At 47.0% G+C, this 19,644-nt stretch overlaps 1 protein-coding gene and 1 long non-coding RNA gene across 11 annotated transcripts in view; both read left to right on the top strand.

Moving 5' to 3' along the window:
• Positions 1-12,750, top strand: part of TRIM9 (tripartite motif containing 9) — a 62,746-nt gene extending 49,996 nt beyond the window's left edge. For 6 of the 10 annotated variants that reach the window (XM_083166285.1, XM_083166284.1, XM_083166282.1 and 3 more), the window contains 4 exons: positions 5,456-5,479; positions 6,357-6,660; positions 6,992-7,154; positions 9,060-12,750. In XM_083166285.1, the coding sequence (XP_083022411.1) occupies positions 5,456-5,479; positions 6,357-6,660; positions 6,992-7,154; positions 9,060-9,125 (557 nt within the window). In that variant the 3' untranslated portion in view covers positions 9,126-12,750. The remainder of the gene's footprint in view (positions 1-5,455; positions 5,480-6,356; positions 6,661-6,991; positions 7,155-9,059) is intronic. The other 4 variants (XM_083166287.1, XM_083166283.1, XM_083166290.1 and 1 more) reach the window with 1 other exon arrangement.
• A 434-nt stretch (positions 12,751-13,184) lies between these two features.
• Positions 13,185-18,147, top strand: LOC146049787 (uncharacterized). The gene is made up of 4 exons (XR_014466202.1): positions 13,185-14,414; positions 14,600-15,006; positions 15,081-15,894; positions 15,969-18,147. It is a non-coding gene; the product is annotated as an uncharacterized LOC146049787 (long non-coding RNA).
• Positions 18,148-19,644: the final 1,497 nt, after the last annotated feature.

Below are 19,644 nucleotides of genomic sequence, written 5' to 3'. Positions count from 1 at the left end.
CCGCGTCCCCTCGCCACGCTTCGGGCTCGGTGGCTCGCTGCGCTCGCCACACTATTCTATTCTCAACTCCACACCGACGTGGATAGTGGGGGTATGAAAAGGTCGTAGGACGCGTACCGCCGCCCCTCGCGGGCTTGCTGCGCTCGCCACGCTTCGGGTTGACGTTGATCGTGGGGTGGTGTTAACAATTGTGGGGGCCATTTCACACTTCAGGGTGGCTATTTGGCCTCTGTGGGCCATTTAACATTGTTCCCTATGGGAAATCGCGGGCATTGCGTCGGTCGCGTCGCACCCGATTTTTAGTGCATTCAATGCCCGCGATGCCAGCGATTTTTTTACCTTCGATGCCCACGATCAAAATCGTGGGCGCCGTGCTAGGTAAAGAGTGCCCTAGATTTTGACTGCATGCAGTATAAATCTAGTCATTGCCCGTGTTCTCTCTGTTGAGAACACGGCAGTGACAGATCGCTCAGCACACATCGCTGTGTGCTGGGTGATCTGTGCTGAGCGAGCTGTGCTCAGCACAAAGCTCCTGTCAACCTGTGTGTACGGAGCTTTTGTTTTATCTCTCATTGATGTACGGAACAATAGGATAAGGAGATTAAAAAAATGAGAAAAATCCAATTTTTCACATGTGAAGCTTATTGGTGCTAACACGCTGCATATTAATTTCTATTGTATTGAATCACTCATTTGTAAGAACGCAGCCTATCCGCACACTACTAACCAGTGATCACGGAGTAGCGTCCCATTTCTGCCATGAGGGCCACTCCCCAGCCTGCAAAGTGTGGGGATGGGTCTCAGTGACTGAAGGGTGTTATTCAAATCTGATCTGAATAACCTCTATCCCTGACTAACTACTCCTCACCGATATGAGGTGAAGTACCGCCAGTGACCATTAGAGGCCACTCAAAGGACCAAATTACTCCTTTGTGTGTTAAAAGATGTCATGACAAAAAATAAAAGCAATGTTTGCAGGGACACTGATCTGTTTCAACCTTGCTGGATATGGAGAGAGGGAGCTGTGAAGACAGAGATTGGAGGTAGGAGCAGATAGGGCGTGGGGGTGGGGTGGAGAGTGTGTGGGCTAAAAACTGTCACAGCTCAAAGTGAAAGTAAAAACTGTCACCGCTCAAAGTGAAAGTACATTGCAGAAGTTGTCCTTATTACAGGCTTTGACTAGTTTTTTCATAATAGACAAGAACTTTAGTCTCAATTTGTTTGAAAATATAATAATTTGTATATTAACAATTGATAACCCTGTAGTCTGCTATTACACTACATTTTATAGTGGAACTGCTGCACTGTTCCAGGCGTCACTGTAAAATGTGTGAGTCACAGGGACAGCTAGAGGGACATGGGCAGTGGCGTAGCTAGAAATATTGCGCCCCCCTGCAGATTTTTTTTTGCGGGCCCCCCCTATCATACATTCATTATATTTGTTTTCATACATAATACTTCCCGTCCCCCATCTCTATAATCGCTCCTATGACCCATAACAATTATGCCTCCTGTCCCTCCTATCACAGTTATCCCTTATCTGCCTGTTCCCCCACTAAACAGACATTACAGAGAAGTTCAGACCTGGCAGGCAGGCTTCAGGAGCAGGTGTCCGGACTCTGGACACAGCGAAGTTCCTGTAGTCATTTCTTTCAGCTCACTCTCTAACTGTGGCAGCCTTTATAATCAATCTATAGCCTCACTGTAATATGCTTTACTGTGAGGATTTTGGTTGATTGTAAAGCCTGCCACAGTCTGTATGAATCAAGCGAAGTGTGGCAGGGACAGGAGGAGAGGGAGATCGTTATACTTATATGAAGCTGGCCTCGCTGCTGTCAGTGTCACAGACGGGTGCAGGCTGCAGCAGCCAGGCACCACACCTCATCTCAGCAAGGGAGCACTTTGCATACCTTGCTGAGACGCCAGAACTCAGCCCCCGGCATTCTCCTCCTGCCTCCAGCTCCTGCATTCACAGGTACTGTGGTGACACTGCGCCCACATATTGCTGGCTCCCCCCCCCCGCAGTGGCTTGGGCTGCTGAGCCTTAGTTACGCCACTGGACATGGGTTAATAGTGTTGGCAGCTAGACAGGGTGACGTGACTGTTGCAAGATCAATGAACCCAAGGCTGAACCTGGGGGCTTATTTAGGTATAGTAATTGGTGATTTCACATGCCCAAATGCAAATTCTGGAGTGAGGGAGCTCTGTTAGCAAAGCAAAAAAGCATACAGCTGGGCAAAACCATGCTGTGCTGCAGGTGGGGCAGATGTAACTTGTGCAGAGAGTTAGATTTGAGTTATTTTTTTTCTGTGCAGGGTAAATACTGGCTGCTTGATTTTTACAATACAGTTTAGATTTCAGTTTCAACACACCCCACTCAAATCTAACTCTCTCTGCACATGTTACATCTGCCCCACAGACGGAAATGATCTGTTCAATTCTGACCCTGCTATCCGAGTCCCTATTCTACCCCATTTTGGTTCCTGGTTAACAACAACTGACCCTCTTGACCATGTGTGCATGCTTTTAGGCTTTACGTTGCTGCCACATCACTGGTGGATTATAGATTTTTATTGCTGTGTAAAGCAGCAGTACCAATGCTCCTAATATCTGAAAGTATGTGTGTGTGTGTATATTGTGAGGAGTTCAAGATAGGGGTGCCCTCTCCTGGGGTAAATGGGCACTTCCAAACACACAGCACCCAGGAAACGGCACACCAGCCCAGGGTTTGTGGTGCAACCTAGCCGAAGCTAGCGTTATTGTGCAGTGCAAAAAAACGGTACTTGTTTCCTAGCACGGCCACAATCGCGGGCATCGCGGGTCATTTATAATGGTCTGCGATGCGACCGTTCCCATTGAAATGCATTGAAAAAGTCAAAATCGCGTCGGTCGCATCGTATGCGGCCAAAAAAAGCATGCGATGGTACCGACGCGATGCCCGCGATTTCCCATAGGGAACAATGTAAAATGCCTCAATTTACCCAAATCAACATAGGGAACAATGTTAAATGGCCCAGAGACCCCAAAATATCCCCCTGAACAGTGAAATGGCCCCCCCAAAAATTGTTACCGCCACCCCACGATCAACGTGAACCCGAAGCGCGGCGAGCCCGCGAGGGGCGGCGGTACGCGTCCTCTGACCTTTTCATACCCCCACTATCCACGTCGGCGTGGAGTTGAGAATAGAAAGTGTGGCGAGGGGACGCGGATACCTGTGAAGCCCGCGAGGGGACACGGATACCTGTGAAGGTATCCGAGGCCCCTCGCGGGGCACGCTGCGCTCGCCACGCTTCGGGCTCGGTGGCTCGCTGTGCTCGCCACACTTTATATTCTCAACTCCACGCCGACGTGGGTAGTGGGGGTATGAAAAGGTCGGAGGACGCGTACCGCCGCCCCTCGCGGGCTTGCTGCGATCGCCACGCTTCGGGTTTACGTTGATCGTGGGGTGGCGTTAACTATTTTTGGGGGGCCATTTCACTGTTCAGGGTTTTTTTTTGGTGTCTCTGGGCCATCTAACATTGTTCCCTATGTTGATTTGGGTGAATTGAGGCATTTTCCATTGTTCCCTATGGGAAATCGCGGGCATCGCGTCGGTCGCATCGCATGCGATTTTTTTGGGCCACATGCGATGCGATCGGCGCAATTTTTTTACCTGCGATGCCCGAGATCCTAATCGTTGTGGGCCGTGCTAGGAAAGAAGTACCAAAAAAACTCCACAAAACCAAAATGTAAATCCTAGCCCGTCTGGGCACTAACTAAACAAAGAGGTTCCCTCTTTCAGTAGATGGAAGGACCTAATTCCCCGACCACAAACATTGACATATGCACAGTACTCGCCGTCAATAAATCATTGTCTCACAATAAGTCTGCTGCTGCCGGTTCCTCCAGGGAGGGAGAAACTGAGTGAAACCATGACACAGTTATTAGCTTCTACACGTGCATGTACTAATTAGTCTGTGCTCAGGCTGTTAACTGGAACACTGGAATGAGCCTAGTGGATGGTACCTGCTTCTTCACTCCATCCATAGCCCCAGAACCCTTTAACTGGCTTTTACTAATGTCCAAAAATCTCAGTGGGCCTGCCTCAGTATGGATCAGCTTGAAGTCTAACCCAGTCCTTGGCCTGGCCACTCTGGAAACACCAGCTCCCCCTCCCCCTGAACACCTCTGCATGTTGTATGATACATATTACAGTGGGCTCAGATCTGTGCCGCACACATTTGAACTTATAGCTTAGCTTATAGCTAATGCTATTACTGTATATACTGTGGGGATCTGTATGATTGGCATTAAATGGGCAATCCTGCAATCTATATTGGACAAGTAAGAGCATACCACTTGTTTTCTGTCCAGTAACCTCTGTCCCCCACGGGATACGGTCACTAGGTCTACAAGCATTGAGTCGACAACAAATAGGTCGACATGATGGAAGGTCGACATGGGTTAGGTCAACAGGCTCATTAGGTCGACACAAGCATTAAGTCCACATGGGGAAGGTCGACAGTCAAAAGGTCGACATGGGGTTTTTCACCTTTTTTTTACATCTTTGCCGACATGTGCCGACAGGCGGTTTTAGTGCGTGGTGAGAGAATAAAATAGTGTGCCGAGGGTAGCGAGGCACCGTGCCCAAAGCACGGCGAGTGCAGCTAGCCATGTGACGGGACGCGGTGCTACGTTTCAGTGTCCATGTCGACTGTGTCGAAATTTGGGTCCAAAAAATGCGAAAAACCCCATGTCAACCTTTTGACTGTCGACCTTCCCTATGTCGACCTAATGCTTTTGTCGTCCTAACGACCCTGTCAACCTAACCTGTCAACCTTCAGTCAAGATGACCTTCATTCAAGTCGACCTAATGCTTGTCTACCCAATGACCCCATCCCCACAATGTTATCTCTGCCCCCAGTAAGTATATAAAGCCTTTATTGTGCAGGTTAGTATTTGCAAGGGGTCTGTGCACAGGAATCACGGTTCTCCCTGTCCGTATTCAGCCTCTGCGTCTGTAGCCGCCATCCTATTCGGTTCTAGCTGTGAGAAATCAGCCATGTCGTGCACGTAGTTCCTCCAGCTATGATTTTCTCTGCAGCCCATCTTTCCTTGTCGGTCTCTAATGACTCTGATCAGGGACACCCAGCCTGTGATACTATGCCATCAGTCTTCTGCCACGTAAATGCTCTCCAGGGAATTTATGCAATCACTACAACAGAATGCTGCTGTACGACAGACCGGCCTTTATTATTAACCCTGTAAGGACTGGTATAAATCCTTTGTGAGCCGGCTCCGGGTTGTGGCAAAGCATCAGCAATGCTGGTGGAATTTGGAAGACACTACCATACAGTATTTGCCAGTGTGTCTCGCACGGTTATGGAGGACAGATGTGACAGACCTTTCCTCGGCCGCTGTAATTATACTAACACTCTGTTTCTGCCCTGCACGCTTCCCGTTGGATATCTAACAGTTGACATTAAAAAGATGGTGGCAGGTAGGGAGAATGGAGGCCGTGCATGAGAATGGAGGCCGTGCCCAGGCCTGCATGCAGTGTAAATCGCACGCTTGCTGCATGTTGTTTCCGCTATCACACCGTGCCACGGATCACAGGCATTGCTTGCACTTTTGTTGTTGTTTTTGCACTTGCATGGAGTAATGCTTTGGCATTGTTCTAGTGATAATTGTCTGTTACTGAATAGGGTCTGGGTCATAGAGTCCACTATGAAGGTTAACCTCTATTAGGTTGACCACTAAAGGTCGACAGGGCTTAAGTCTACACATAAAAAGGTCAACAGGGATGGAATGTTGACAATGGGAAGGTCAAAATGTCAACATGAGTTTTTCACGTTTTTTTGTCCCGAATCTCGACGTACACTATTATATTCTCCATCCCGCGCTAGTGGATTGTAGGGTACGAAATACAGCTTGTTTCAGTGAAAAACCTCATGTCGACTTTTTGACTGTTGACATTCCCATTGTCGACCTAATGCTTTTGTCGACCATCCGACCCTGTTGACCTATTTCATGTGTCGACTTAAGCCCTGTCGACATTTAGTGGATAACCTAGTGTAGTGTTGACCTACCGACCGTGTACCACTGAATTAAGCTGTGGTTATATTGAAGTTGTCTTGGCGTGCATCCCAGCTGTCCCTCTTCTGCAGGGATAGTCCCTACTTTCAAGCCATATCCTAAAAGAGTCCTCTGTCTTTGCGGATTGTTCCTCTGTGGTGTCCCCTGTGTAGAGAGGGGTGTAAAGGTTCCTCAGCTTACCAATATCTAGCACTGGAGCTTTTAATTACATCCGTATGCTGCACCGAGCAGTAACTTGGTTGAATCTTCACCATGTCTGTTTTATCTCTTTGTGGGGACAGTGGCCTGGTTCGCTTTTGACCCCGGCTCTGCGCACTCGGATATCATATTCTCCAACGACAACCTGACCATCACCTGCAACAGCTACGACGACAGGGTGGTTTTAGGGAAATCTGGCTTCTCCAAAGGGGTCCACTATTGGGAGCTTACCATCGACCGATACGACAACCACCCAGACCCTGCCTTCGGCGTGGCCCGCGTTGAGGTGATGAAGGACGTCATGTTGGGAAAAGATGAGAAGGCGTGGGCCATGTATGTGGACAATAATCGCAGCTGGTTCATGCACAACAACTCCCACACAAACAGGTACCAACATTTATTCCTCTACTTTAATTACTCAACGGTGGGCTCAGTAGATTGAATGCGAGAGGCCTATCCTGCAGCCGGCCTTAAGAACCATCATTTGTGATGCTCCCACTGATAATCCATTAACGATCACCGTGTACCTGCACGTTGCCAATAGTTCCTGTTGGAATTTCACATTAGGTCAAGTTCTCCCCCAGTGTAGGCGACGTAAGAAGGCATTAAGGTCCATGAAAGGTGGAGACGTCATCTCCAAAGCCATTAAAGTTTTCCTTTGAAAGTGTCCGTTATGCTTTCCTGATAGATTCACATTATCAATGACTTTTTATTACAGGACTGAAGGAGGTATCACAAAAGGAGCCACTGTTGGAGTCCTCCTAGACTTCACCAGGAGAACGTTGACCTTTTCCATTAATGAGGAGCAGCAGGGTCCCGTGGCATTTGAAAGCATGGAGGGGTTCTTGTTTCCCGCTGTGAGTCTCAATAGGAATGTCCAGGTAATTTATGTTTTTGTCTTCATATATCAGAATCATCTTTATTGGCCAGGTATACTTGCGTATGCTTGGAATTTTTTGTGGTAACAGTGCAGCATCAATCAGGGAACACAAAGGGGGTGGGAAGAGAGGCATAAACATACATCACATACATTTCACATGTATCTAGAAAAGTTCGAGTTAGTATTTAGTATTTGGTACGTCCAATACGGTTTAGTTGGTGGACAGCTATTGGGAAGAAGCCTTTTGTCGTTCTCGTCGTCTTTGCTGGGATGGACCTAAAATGTCTGCCTGACGGAAGGGGTTCAAACAGGTTGTGGCCAGGGTGTAGCTTGTCCGCCAAGATCTTTCCTGCATGCTTATTGACCCTGGCTAGGTATAGTTCTTGGACAGTGGGGAGCTTCGCCCCAATGATCTTTTCTGCCATCCTCACCACTCTTTGCAACCTTCGTCTGTCATTCTCGTTTGCTCCTCCGAACCAGATTTTGATCGAGGAGCAAAGGACAGACTCAGTGTAGAAGATGAGCAGCAGCTCCTGCGGGATGTTGAATTTCTTGAGTTGCCTCAGGAAGAACAACCGCTGCTGAGCCTTCTTGACAGTTGTAATGATGTTGGGACCCCATTTGAGGTCGCAGGAAATCTTTGTTCCTAGGATATTGTGTGGATTAAACAAGTGAATCTGCTTTATTGGACATAGAACGATCAATGTCTCTTAATGAAGATGAGTAAACGGTGTAATTATTCTGGTTATATTGCATAGCCACTAATACCTAATATCTCTGGCCCGGGGTGGACACAATGATAGAGAAGAGCCAAATTGGTCTTTCTGAGAGCCGCTACACCTCACCCATGGAGACTGACAAACCTTACCCTAAAAACTGTTGGATGCCAACGATAAGTATATAGGGCAGATTAGCTTCTGGGGTCCCCAGTCCTGTTCCCAATCTGTATGCCACCCAGTACAGAAACCCCAGTAGCAATTTTTGGAGTAAGATATAGCTGGCATCCCGCTAGGCTGCAATGTGCGGGGCTGAGGGTTAGGGTTAAGGTAAGGCTGATAGGAGGTAGGGTTAGGGGGGCTGCCAGTTTGTGCTCCAAGCCCCCTTATAATGGAGACAAGGAATTTCTCCAAGTTAGATCAATATTTTGCTGTTATATTGGAGGTTTGCATCTATAATGTAGTCTCATTGGGCTGTGGTGGTGCACCCTTGTACATACACAGTTACCCCTACTTACCATGCACAGCCAAGGTCTTCATTATTATGAAATCTCAAGTACTGTAGTCTTCTATAATACAAAATAACATCACAATGCACATCCCTTGGCCCTCATCTCGGTCCTACGTCATTCAAGTGCAAATAGAAGGGAAGCGGTATATCTGTCAGAACAGACTTAGGTCTACAGTCATTAGAAGGTCGACTGTTCCCAAGGTCGACAGGGTTAAAGGTCGACATGGTTTTAGGTCCACAGTCATTAGGTCGACATGAGTTTTTCACTGTTTTTTTTTACCCGAATGTCAACACAGTCGGCATGGCCACAGTTGGAGTGGAACTGCAGCCCCTCGCTTCGCTCGCGATGGTGCGCTCGGCACACTATTTTATTCTCCCACCACGCCCTAGTGGATGGTTCGGCATGAAATACCGCCTGTCGGCACATGTCGGCTCAAATAACAGTGAAAAACTCATGTCGACCTAAAACCATGTCGACCTTGAGCCATGTCGACCTTTAACCCTGTCAACCTTGGGGACAGTCGACCTTCCGGGGTCGACCTAATGACTGTCGACCTAAGTCTTGTCTGACAGATGACCGTTTCCCTATAGAAGTTGAGTAAAGTTAAGAGTAACAGGGTATACTTTGTGATCAATGTGTTTATACAGTAATGCCAAGCCAATGTGTTCTACATTGCAGGTAACCCTCCATACCGGTCTGCCAATCCCCAGTTTCTACTCATCAAGAGCATCTTTACAGTCTTAAAAATGTCGATGTTGCAGAAATAGCTTTTATCTTTCACCCAACATTTATCACATTGGACTTCAAAGCAGCAAATCATAGAGAGAAAGAAAAACTACAGGCAGTATTCTGTATACCACGGAGGAACAGAAGCTACAGGGTCTACACACCTCACCTCTCCCGAGATGTCCACGCCATGGTTATATGAGATGTCTACACCATGGTTATATGAGATGTCTACACCATGTTTCCCTGAGATGTCCACACCAAGCTTCGCAGAGATGCACAAACCACTCCTCTCCAAGATGTCCACACCATGCTTCTCCCGGATGTCCACATCATGGCTCTCCAAAATATCCATACCATGTTTCTATGAGATGACCACACCATGTTTCGCTAAGATGTCCACACCATGCTTCTCCCAGATGTCCACATCATGGCTCTCCAAAATATCCATACCATGTTTCTATGAGATGACCACACCAGGTTTCGCTGAGATGTCCACACCATGCTTCTCGGAGATATACAAACCACACCTCTACCAGATATTTACACCTCTGCAATGTCCACACTAGACCACTCTGTGACATCCACACCACACTTCTGTATGATTTACGTTGGCCTCAGTACACCCTCTCAGTGTTGTCCACACCACATCTCTCCATGGTGTCCACTGTACACCTTCTCAGTGATGTCCACATCACCCCTCTTCATGGTGTTCACAGTACACCCTCCTTGTGATGTCCACCCCACTTAATGGTGGCCAAGTCACATCCTTCCTGTCCTGTCCACACTGCGCCCTCTCCCTAAATTTGCTCCGTACCTCTCCATGGTGACCACACTACCCCATCTCAGTAAATGCACTCCTTACCTCTCCATGGTGTCCACACTACACACTCTCAGTAAATGCACTCCATACCTCTGGTTAGACCCTGGACACTTTGGACCATAAGTGGTTGCATTCTTAGCATGAACTCACCATATATACACACTCTTGCTGGTTAATTTGCTGTTGCTACAACTTCGAGGACCTAAAACTGTAACTTTAACTTTGATCAATTGAAGCCAAGCTCCAAAAGTCCAGGCTTCTATCTCCACGCCACAGTGAAAGACCAGTGACTGCTTCTAAAATGGATCATCAATAAACTTTAACCAGCCGGACAGACATCTCTCACGTTGAAATCAGAATCATTTTCTACTGATAATGATGGTTATGTTCTGAGTTTGGATGAAAGATCAACCATTGCTTGTGTATAAAGGTTTCTAAATATTTTGTTCCCCTGGAGAATATACAGTAGGGTGACGTTCCCCCGATCATGATACAGAGATCTCTATGGTGCTTGTTTGATTAGAAGTGGCAATGTCTTACAGATTCCTATAGATTGCTTTTCCTAGCATTTGAAAAGTGATGTAAAGCTCCGATCCGTTCACTTGCTCAGAGTCCTTGGAGGCAATGTGGGCACCTGTTACGGGCAGCATGTGATCTTGGGGCACAAAACTTTCTACCGGTACAATTGAATGGTAAAATGTAAATTGATGTACTTCCAGGGGCCACAAAGGCAATATGTCCTCCTGGTTCATTACTATGGTATATAATGTCCCATTGCCCTTGGCAAGACAAGTGTAGAGTAATTATACAGAATTGTTTCGTGCCACTAAGTCTCATCGTTCTACAAGTCCTTCATAGATGGTCCCAACAGAAACCCAAATACAAGCCACACATGAAATCAATGGTTGGTGCACAACGTTAGCTGTGCCCACTGATCTTTCACACTGGTTAACGCCCAAATCCCTTACCCAGGTTTATAGTTTAAACGTACAGTAGTAGATTACGGAGTGTTTGACTAAGACAAACGCCAATGGATATTTATTTTTTTAATTGATATTTTTTTGTTTGATTTCTTATTTAATGTTCATTGCCTCCTTAAAGCACAACCTGTAAGCCTAATGCTGTAAAAAGTTGTAGCATTGGCTAATTTGTCAGACTAGTTCTAGCCAAACTTTGCTGCCCTCTTCTGGCGGCAGTAAGAATTTGTACCTTAGTTAATAAGGGACGCAGTGCCAAACCGCATCGCGGGTTTATATTACACCAATTTATCATGAATGCTGACAGTATTTTATCATGAAAAACATATTTCCAGAACTCTCTTCTGAAATTCCGCATGTTATCGGAGATCGCATGCCAGCTAAGGCCGCTCACCCAGTGTGCCAGTCTCTTCTGGGCACTCACTGTCAGGAAATCCCTTTTATATCCTATAATCACGTCCTGAATTTGGAATAACTGCTTGTCCATTGGGGTTGCCCAGGTGACTGGATGAATGGTTTCATCTTATTACCACTTGGCACAACGGGCTCTAAAGGTGTCCTAACACTAACAATCCATGCTTTAAGAAGTTTGATTATGCTATCTGTGCACAAGCAAATATATCCTTTAAACCCGGACTGTAAGGGGTACATTTACTAAAGTGTGAGTTTTTAGAAGGGTTAGATGTTGCCTATAGCAACCAGCTATTATCCTCTAGAACAGCATTTTTCAACCACTCTGCCGTGGCACACTTGTGTGCCTTGAGTTTTTCTCAAATGTGCCACCAGACATGTCCACACCAGTTTACAGCCACCATCACCAATTCAACTGTTATTCACTGGTCTCTTGGTTTCATGTTTTTTTTTTTTTAGTTACCTGTTTTTTTTTTCATATGGGGGCCAATAGGTTTGGTGGTTGTTGTTTTTTTCTGGGGGAGGGGCAATGTGTTTTTCCCTGTGGGGGTCTGATGGTGTGCCTTGGCCATTTTAAAATCTTGTTTGGTGTGCCGCGAGTTAAAAAAGGTTGAACATCACAGCTGTAGAAGGTGCTAGATAAATTATAAATATAATCTGGTTGGTTGCTATGGACAATATCTCACTTCTAAAAGCTCACATTTACCTCTAAGGATGCCTTTAGGAACGACTTTGGGAAACTCTGGCTTAATGCATTGAAGCGAGGACTAAATTACAATCCCCGCTACGAGATGCCGCAGAAACTGCTGGAAGTCTGCTCAGCGTTCTATGTTATAAAGCAGCATTCCCATGTAACTGCAGTACAGAGTGTTAAAGCTTTGGTTGCTGCAAGAGATGCCGGATATGATGGAAGTGAGCCATCTGTACATTAAACGCGCTTTGAGCTCTTGATTTTGAATTAAAGCGTGTATGATTAAGCCGCTATTGCCAGCAATACACAACGCACAACAATGCAGTGACTACGGCTCCAGGGAAGAGTAATCCATCCCAGAATCAGTGTAAATAGGTGATTTTAGCTGTTTGTGTTGGATATATAAATATATATATGTAGAGTTTACCTTGCTAATTTATTTTGATCGGTGCTACTCCGTCCAATTACAGTGTGTGTATTAGCTGATCTGGGCTACAGAAGATCTCTGTTGCGGGACAACGCTGATGGGTTCCTTTTATTTTTCTGATGAGACGCAATGGCTGGGCCACTGCGCGCTTGTTCGCCACTCGTGGTGGGTAATCATCATTACAAAGCTTATTGGATCACTGGTGAGTGGTAGCGCGCAGTTGACTTGTATGTGTAGCTATCGCCCTCTGCAGACGCTGTATTAAAGACTATAAATCATGTTTGTTGTTCCCAATAAATGAACTTTTGGAGGGACATGTTGCCGTTTTGAAGTATTTTATTTGCTGTTGGCTGGAGGTGGTTGGAGTGAGGTCCTGAATGACTGCAGCGTGCCGCTGAGTCTCCTCCCAGCATGGGCCATGCATGGGCGTGTGACCATGACCCATGCGGCCGTAAGGAGGAAAAATCATTCGATGTTGCTCACCATCGAATGATTTGGTACTTATGTAGTATCTGGGCGCCCAATTTTGTGATTGTATGCCTTACCTTAAGGCATACAATCAGATTTGATTCGATGCGGTTTTGCATAGGATTCAATGTTAACAAGGTCCTGTTTATTTCCCCACTATCCAAGTGGGCATAGAGTTGATTTTATATAGCGTGGCGAGCGCAGCGAGCCACCGAGCCCGAAGCATGGCGAGCGGACGCAGAAAACATTTTAAGTAATTCGCAGCCCCTCGCGGGGCTCGCTGCGCTCGCCACGCTATATAAAATCAACTCTATGCCCACTTAGATAGTGGGGAAACGAACAGGACCTTGTTAACATTGAATCCTATGGAAAATCGCATTGCATGCGATATCGGGCGCCCAGATACTACATAAGTACCAATGATTTTTCCACCTTTCGTAGAGCCTAATAAGCCTATACTTATTTTTCTCCTGGACAGAGATGGCCAAGATGGGCGTGGATGTTCAGACGGGCGTGCCCACCATTTTTGTGGGCAGCCCATGAAGCGCTGGTCTGACCCCAGCTTACCTCCTCCTGCCCGCCCATCAGTGAGCGAACGCCCCGGTGAGTGTGGAACTGGCTGCATGTGCAAACCCTCACCATTGGGACGGGGGAGAATTCAGACCCAAGGGATCAGGCGGTTGCGAGCGGATGTGTACATGTACACATCTGCTTGCAGCATAGCGAGGGGATTCAAGTGGCAGGGCATAAACCTGCTCGCTCGGCTCCGAATATATGCAGCTTAGCGAGCAGGACTGAATCAGTCCCTCAGACGAGCAGCCCATACAGCAAGTGCCAATGGTGCAAGTGGTAGTGGAGTTCCCAGAACCAAGGACACAGCTGGACTGACCACAGACACTAAGAATAGCCGTCCCAGCGCTTGTACTCTGCTCTCCAACACGTGCAGCAGCTTCCACCTCTGAATCAGGCCATCGGAGCTTACCAAGCTGCATGTAAAGTATAGATGTGATACTGATCAGTAAGTATACAGCAGTATTCCCTGTACGTAACCTCATGCACCAATTCCTGGCATGATGAATGTGACAGAGCTGATTGCATCGACGTGCGGGATAAATGTGCAGTTTAAATGTAATGCAATATTAAACATGTACATAAATCTGCATAATTCTCGTCTGCTTACAGATTCACCCCACTCATCAGGGAGAAGGGAGGGGAAGACGAGAGCGGAGGAATCCGTTTTATATACAAGTTCTGTCATCTGTAGTAAATAGGGCCAGACAGGGCCGTAACAAGGGGCTGGGTGACTGGTGCTTCAGCCAAGGGCAACAGGGGTGAGGGGTGGAATCGTCACATCTGTTCCCAGTTAGGCGTAGACGGGGGGGTGGTTGAGGGTGCAGAGGTCCCCTACTGTATTACTGGTGGATGAGGGTGCGGAGGTCACCTACTGTATTACTGGTGGATGAGGGTGCGGAGGTCCCCTACTGTATTACTGGTGGATGAGGGTGCGGAGGTCTCCTACTGTATTACTGGTGGATGAAGGTGCGGAGGTCACCTACTGTATTACTGGTGGATGAGGGTGCGGAGGTCACCTACTGTATTACTGGTGGATGAGGGTGCGGAGGTCTCTTACTGTATGACTGGTGGATGAGGGTGCGGAGGTCACCTACTGTATGACTGGTGGATGAGGGTGCTGAGGTCCCCTACTGTATTACTGGTGGATGAGGGTGCGGAGGTCTCCTACTGTATTACTGGTGGATGAGGGTGCGGAGGTTCCCTACTGTATTACTGGTGGTTGGGGGTGCCGAGGTCCCCTACTGTATTACTGGTGGATGAGGGTGCGGAAGTCTCCTACTGTATTACTGGTGGATGAGGGTGCGGAAGTCTCCTACTGTATTACTGGGGGATGAGGGTGCGGAGGTCCCCTACTTTATTACTGGTGGATGAGGGTGCGGAGGTCCCCTACTGTATTACTGGTGGTTGAGGGTGCGGAGGTCCCCTACTGTATTACTGGTAGATGAGGGTGCGGAGGTCCCCTACTGTATTACTGGTGGATGAGGGTGCGGAGGTCCCCTACTGTATTACTGGTGGATGAGGGTGCGGAGGTCTCCTACTATATTACTGGTGGATGAGGGTGCGGAGGTCTCCTACTATATTACTGGTGGATGAGGGTGCGGAGGTCTCCTACTGTATTACTGGTGGATGAGGGTGCGGAGGTCTCCTACTGTATTACTGGTGGATGAGGGTGCGGAGGTCTCCTACTGTATTACTGGTGGATGAGGGTGCGGAGGTCCCCTACTGTATCACTGGTGGTTGGGGGTGCGAAGATCCCCTACTGTATTACTGGTGGATGAGGGTGCGGAAGTCACCTACTGTATTACTGGTGGATGAGGGTGCGGAGGTCCCCTACTGTATTACTGGTGGATGAGGGTGCGGAGGTCTCCTACTGTATTACTGGTGGATGAAGGTGCGGAGGTCACCTACTGTATTACTGGTGGATGAGGGTGCGGAGGTCACCTACTGTATTACTGGTGGATGAGGGTGCGGAGGTCTCTTACTGTATTACTGGTGGATGAGGGTGCGGAGGTCACCTACTGTATGACTGGTGGATAAGGGTGCTGAGGTCCCCTACTGTATTACTGGTGGATGAGGGTGCGGAGGTCTCCTACTGTATTACTGGTGGATGAGGGTGCGGAGGTTCCCTACTGTATTACTGGTGGTTGGGGGTGCCGAGGTCCCCTACTGTATTACTGGTGGATGAGGGTGCGGAAGTCTCCTACTGTATTACTGGTGGATGAGGGTGCGGAAGTCTCCTACTGTATTACTGGGGGATGAGGGTGCGGAGGTCCCCTACTTTATTACTGGTGGTTGAGGGTGCGGAGGTCCCCTACTGTATTACTGGTAGATGAGGGTGCGGAGGTCCCCTACTGTATTACTGGTGGATGAGGGTGCGGAGGTCCCCTACTGTATTACTGGTGGATGAGGGTGCGGAGGTCTCCTACTATATTACTGGTGGATGAGGGTGCGGAGGTCTCCTTCTATATTACTGGTGGATGAGGGTGCGGAGGTCTCCTACTGTATTACTGGTGGATGAGGGTGCGGAGGTCTCCTACTGTATTACTGGTGGATGAGGGTGCGGAGGTCTCCTACTGTATTACTGGTGGATGAGGGTGCGGAGGTCCCCTACTGTATCACTGGTGGTTGGGGGTGCGAAGATCCCCTACTGTATTACTGGTGGATGAGGGTGCGGAAGTCACCTACTGTATTACTGGTGGATGAGGGTGCGGAGGTCACCTACTGTATTACTGGTGGATGAGGGTGTGGAGGCCCCCTCAAATATATAGAAGGTGGAGCGCTATGCGTAAATTAGATCAATTAAGTATCACAGTAATCATAACATTTTATTAAAACAAGTATGCATAGAGCATATAACAATAAAATGATAACGATATTTAAAGAGTGTACTGTATGTGATTAAGCAAATGAAACAATTAGAGGTTATATACTTAGTAATGAGAATCTGGCCATGCCCCCTTCAGTACCCTGTCCCCTGAACTGTCTCAGCAGCCCAGAAAATTATGCTGTATGAGGAAGGGTCACTGTCAGGGCCAGTGTAGAAAAGGGGCGGATGGAGCTGCAGCTCCAGGTCTCCACATACAAATAGGCCCATCATCATGATACCATATTTGCCAGACAGGCACCAGCTGACCCCATAGTTGGCCATAAATCATAAGTATTGAAATTGCGTTCCTGTTTTCCACATTTATGCGATTTATGCCCTCTTTTACTCTAGAGAGGCTCTGGTGCTTCTAGTGTTTGGGATCTACACCTCCTACATGACATTGGCCTCACCTCCAATAGGCCTTTGAACATTTTCAGTTTCAAGACCATTAAACCCTCAATCTGGCACTGGTCGCTGTGACCCCGTAACCATGCACAGGTTACATCATGGAGGTGATTCTAATTAACTCGGTAAGCTGCCACCCGCCAAATTACACAAGCCCCCCACCACCCCTGCCGCCATTTCCCCTTGAAACCGTGACCTACTCCTTTCTCTTGTTATTTGCAATAAGGTGCGTACACAGATCTTTCTGTCTGATCTATCTGGTGGGAACAAAAACCTGGAAATGGGAGCAAATGACAAAAAAAAAAAAAACTGGAAATGGGAGCAAATGACAATCAAAAATGTCCACCCAAATGCAGGAAAACAGAAAAAAAATATCTGCTTTGATAAGTTTGTTATATCAGAATGATTTAAACAATTTGTCTGACTGATCACTGTCTGTTTTCATTGGGGAACAATTTTTTCATTGTCATTTGCTTCCATACATTTCCAGGTTTTTGTTCCCACCAGATAGATCAGACAGAATAATCTGTACGTGTGTGCGCACCTATAGTTCTGACTTCATACCAGCGGTAGGCCAGCTATTGCTCACAAAACCATGTGCACTGCAGGTGGGGCAGATGTTACTTGTGCAGAGAGAATTAGATTTGGGTGGGGTTTTACTTCAAAGTGAGATCTATATTGCAGTGTAAAAATAAAGCAGCCAGTATTTACCCTGCACAGAAACAAAATAACTCACCCAAATCTAATTCTCTCTGCACATTTTACATCTGCCCCCCTGCAGTGCACATGGTTTTGTCCATCTAAGAAGGATCTTGTCAGAAAGAGTGAACTAGAATAAGGCCCTAAATGTTATGGAACTATAAATGCCATGATAGAATGCTATCTTCTGATACGGCTCATGGCATGCTGGATCTAGTAGTACCACAGCTGGAATGCCACAGATACCGGCCTCCCTCTTACACAGAACTTCTGGAAATTATTTCCAGCCTCCGTGAGATGAAGCCGCCTTCTGTGAGGTCTCATTGCAGCATGAGATATATACTATACGGCTCATTACACCGGAACACATATATATTGTACTGCGGCCAGGAGGAACAACCACCATCCATTCTTATAGTGACATTTTTATTCATGTGTGTAATTCCCGGTGTCTCCCCGCACTGAGCGGCTCTGTACAATTTATGGTATCACACCACTGCCGGCTCTATATCCTGCTGCCATCATTATCCGCTAAATCCTCCACTTGGAACAACACTAATTTATCATTTGAAATACAATTTAAGAACTGTTTATTGCATCCTATATAGATTATACATTATTTATATCAGGATTGTCTACTTTTAAAGTCTCTCCAGGAGAAATAGAAAGAGTTAGATGGTTCGGTACTCTTTACCTAGAAGGTCGCCCATCGCGGGCATCGCATGTACCAAAAAATCGCATGCGATGCGACCGACGCGATTTCCCATAGGGAACAATGTTAAATGTCACAATTGACCAGATTTTCCATAGGGAACAATGTTAAAAGGCCCACAGAGGCCAAATAGCCACCCTGAAGTGTGAAATGGCCCCCCCAATTGTTAACGCCACCCCACAATCAACGTGTACCCGAAGCGTGGCGAGCGGCGGCGGTACGCGTCCTACGACCTTTTCATACCCCCACTATCCACGTCAGCGTGGAGTTGAGAATAGAAAGTGTGGCGAGCCACCGAGCCCGAAGCGTGGCGAGCAGACGCGGACACCTGTGAAGCCCGCGAGGGGACGCGTATACCTGTGAAGGTGTCCGCGTCCCCTCGCGGGGCTCGCTGCGCTCGCCACACTTTCTATTCTTAACTCCACGCCGACGTGGATAGTGGGGGTATGAAAAGGTCGTAGGACGTGTACCGCCGCCGCTCGCCACGCTTCCGGTTCACGTTGATCGTGGGGTGGCGTTAACAATTGGGGGGGGCATTTCACACTTCAGGGTGGCTATTTGGCCTCTGTGGGCCTTTTAACATTGTTCCCTATGGAAAATCGGGTCAATTGGGGCATTTAACATTGTTCCCTATGGGAAATCGCGTTGGTCGCAACGCATGCGATTTTTTGGTCGCATGCAATGCGACCGATGCAATTTTTTTTACCTTACGATGCCCAAGATCAAAATCGTGGGCGCCCTTCTAGGTAAAGAGTACCGATGGTTCTCATTGATAAATTATAATTATTAACTCTAATAATATAAAATGCAAAAAGCAATAAAATATAACTAGGGGAGACAACATAAAAATACGCAGCATCAAAGCACAAGATTCACTAGTCGGCAATCAGGTTGGATTTAACCACTTTTGGTGACACATTTGTGCGCTCCGCTCTTAAAAAATAAAGAGGCATATTACATATTACATAGCATGTATACAACACAGTACATGACTCAATAAATTAGCAATATAATATCAATCTCTACAACTATCAAAACTGGCAAGAAGTAAACGGTAAGATTACTATATATAGTAATAAAATGATAAATGATTATAGGCTGAAAATGAATGATCACAAATCAAGTGTAATCTGTCCCCAAGTATAAATAAGATTAAAAGTTACATATTTTTAATTTAACTGTTCTATTCCCTTTGAACTGAATTAAAATCTGAATTTAAACATTTTGCTAACGAAACCTTATTAGGTTCTATAAAGGATACACCTTTTGATGGAACGCTCAATGGGCAGCCTGCAGCCAGGAATAACCTGGAGATGTTACCTGGTCAGTGAGGTAGAGGGCAGGGGTGCAGTGATGGAGGCAGATGTTCCGTGCCTGCAGGAGGAGGTCTTTCCTACACAGGGCAGACTTTGCTGTATTTGGGTGGCTGGTCAGGATTCCACGCAGATGTTATCCTGGGCGGGAATCTGAGTTCTCTGGCGACTT

The sequence above is a fragment of the Crinia signifera genome, chromosome 12 (genome assembly GCF_055691185.1).
Source record: "Crinia signifera chromosome 12, ASM5569118v1, whole genome shotgun sequence".
NCBI classification, from domain to species: domain Eukaryota; kingdom Metazoa; phylum Chordata; class Amphibia; order Anura; family Myobatrachidae; genus Crinia; species Crinia signifera.
The sequence above is the reverse complement of the archived record's forward strand: the minus strand, read 5'-3'. Positions and strand labels throughout refer to the sequence as shown.